Source organism: Eurypyga helias, unplaced genomic scaffold, assembly GCF_000690775.1.
Source record: "Eurypyga helias isolate BGI_N326 unplaced genomic scaffold, ASM69077v1 scaffold35808, whole genome shotgun sequence".
In the NCBI taxonomy this organism is placed as follows: domain Eukaryota; kingdom Metazoa; phylum Chordata; class Aves; order Eurypygiformes; family Eurypygidae; genus Eurypyga; species Eurypyga helias.
In genome coordinates this window covers 18,963-19,722 of record NW_010266908.1, presented here as the reverse complement: position 1 = coordinate 19,722, position 760 = coordinate 18,963, and the positions used below count along the sequence as shown (strand labels likewise).

Sequence of the window (760 nt, the reverse complement as noted above, 5' to 3'; positions counted from 1 at the left end):
TCCCCGGCTCCGTCCCGCCCCGAGCTCGCTCATCCGGGTGCAGTGGCACAGCTGGGAAGCAGGGCACTCACGGACTCGGCCCGCGCCCGTGCGGCGTCCTCTCCACTCTCGGTGCCTTGTCCGCTCCCCGCTGGCACCCACCCGGGGGAAAGGGGTTGCCACGCTCCCGCCGCTCCCTCCCGGTTGGGCGGCAGGAGACGGTGACATGCTCGACGCGCACCACGTGCAACCTTTTGTCGCGCCCAACACGGGGCCGCGTTCAAAGCCCTGGGCGACTCGGCTCGCCTCCTGCTTTCAGCTCAGCCCCTCCGGTTTCGGGGCTCCCACGGCCAACAAACGATCCCGGCCGCAGCTTCTCCCTCTGCACAATGGGAGCAACAACTGCCAGCTGCGGCAGGGGGAGGGGAGGTGGGGAACCCCCGGACGGGGTTCAGCGACACTTCAGTCGGAGAGGGTATCTCGGTGGCACATCTGTCACGACAGCAAAGCACAGTCAGTCTGCAGAGACCCAGAACAGCGCTGGCGTCTCGGCGCGACCTCGTGCTGGAACAGCGCTCACCACCCCATTAATGCTGCGTGATCTTAGCAAGAAATGCTTTGGGGTCTTTTTTTGTTGTTATTAGTATGAACACCAGGAGAGTCTTTGTTAAGGTGCCCCAACGAGATCCCCGATGACCCTGCAGCCCATCGTTATTAGCTTATCGGGCACGGCGAGTCACCTACGAGCCCATCTGCTTGAATCGCCGCATCCCAGGAGACT

The 760-nt window shown here is 63.6% G+C and overlaps 1 protein-coding gene across 1 annotated transcript in view; it reads left to right on the top strand.

Annotated features, from left to right (window-relative positions):
- Nucleotides 1-205: 205 nt before the first annotated feature.
- The window catches only part of GCHFR (GTP cyclohydrolase I feedback regulator), a 1,478-nt gene continuing 923 nt past the window's right edge, over nucleotides 206-760 (top strand). Inside the window, exon 1 of the mRNA XM_010157252.1 lies at nucleotides 206-408. Coding sequence (XP_010155554.1) covers nucleotides 206-408 — 203 coding nt within the window. The remainder of the gene's footprint in view (nucleotides 409-760) is intronic.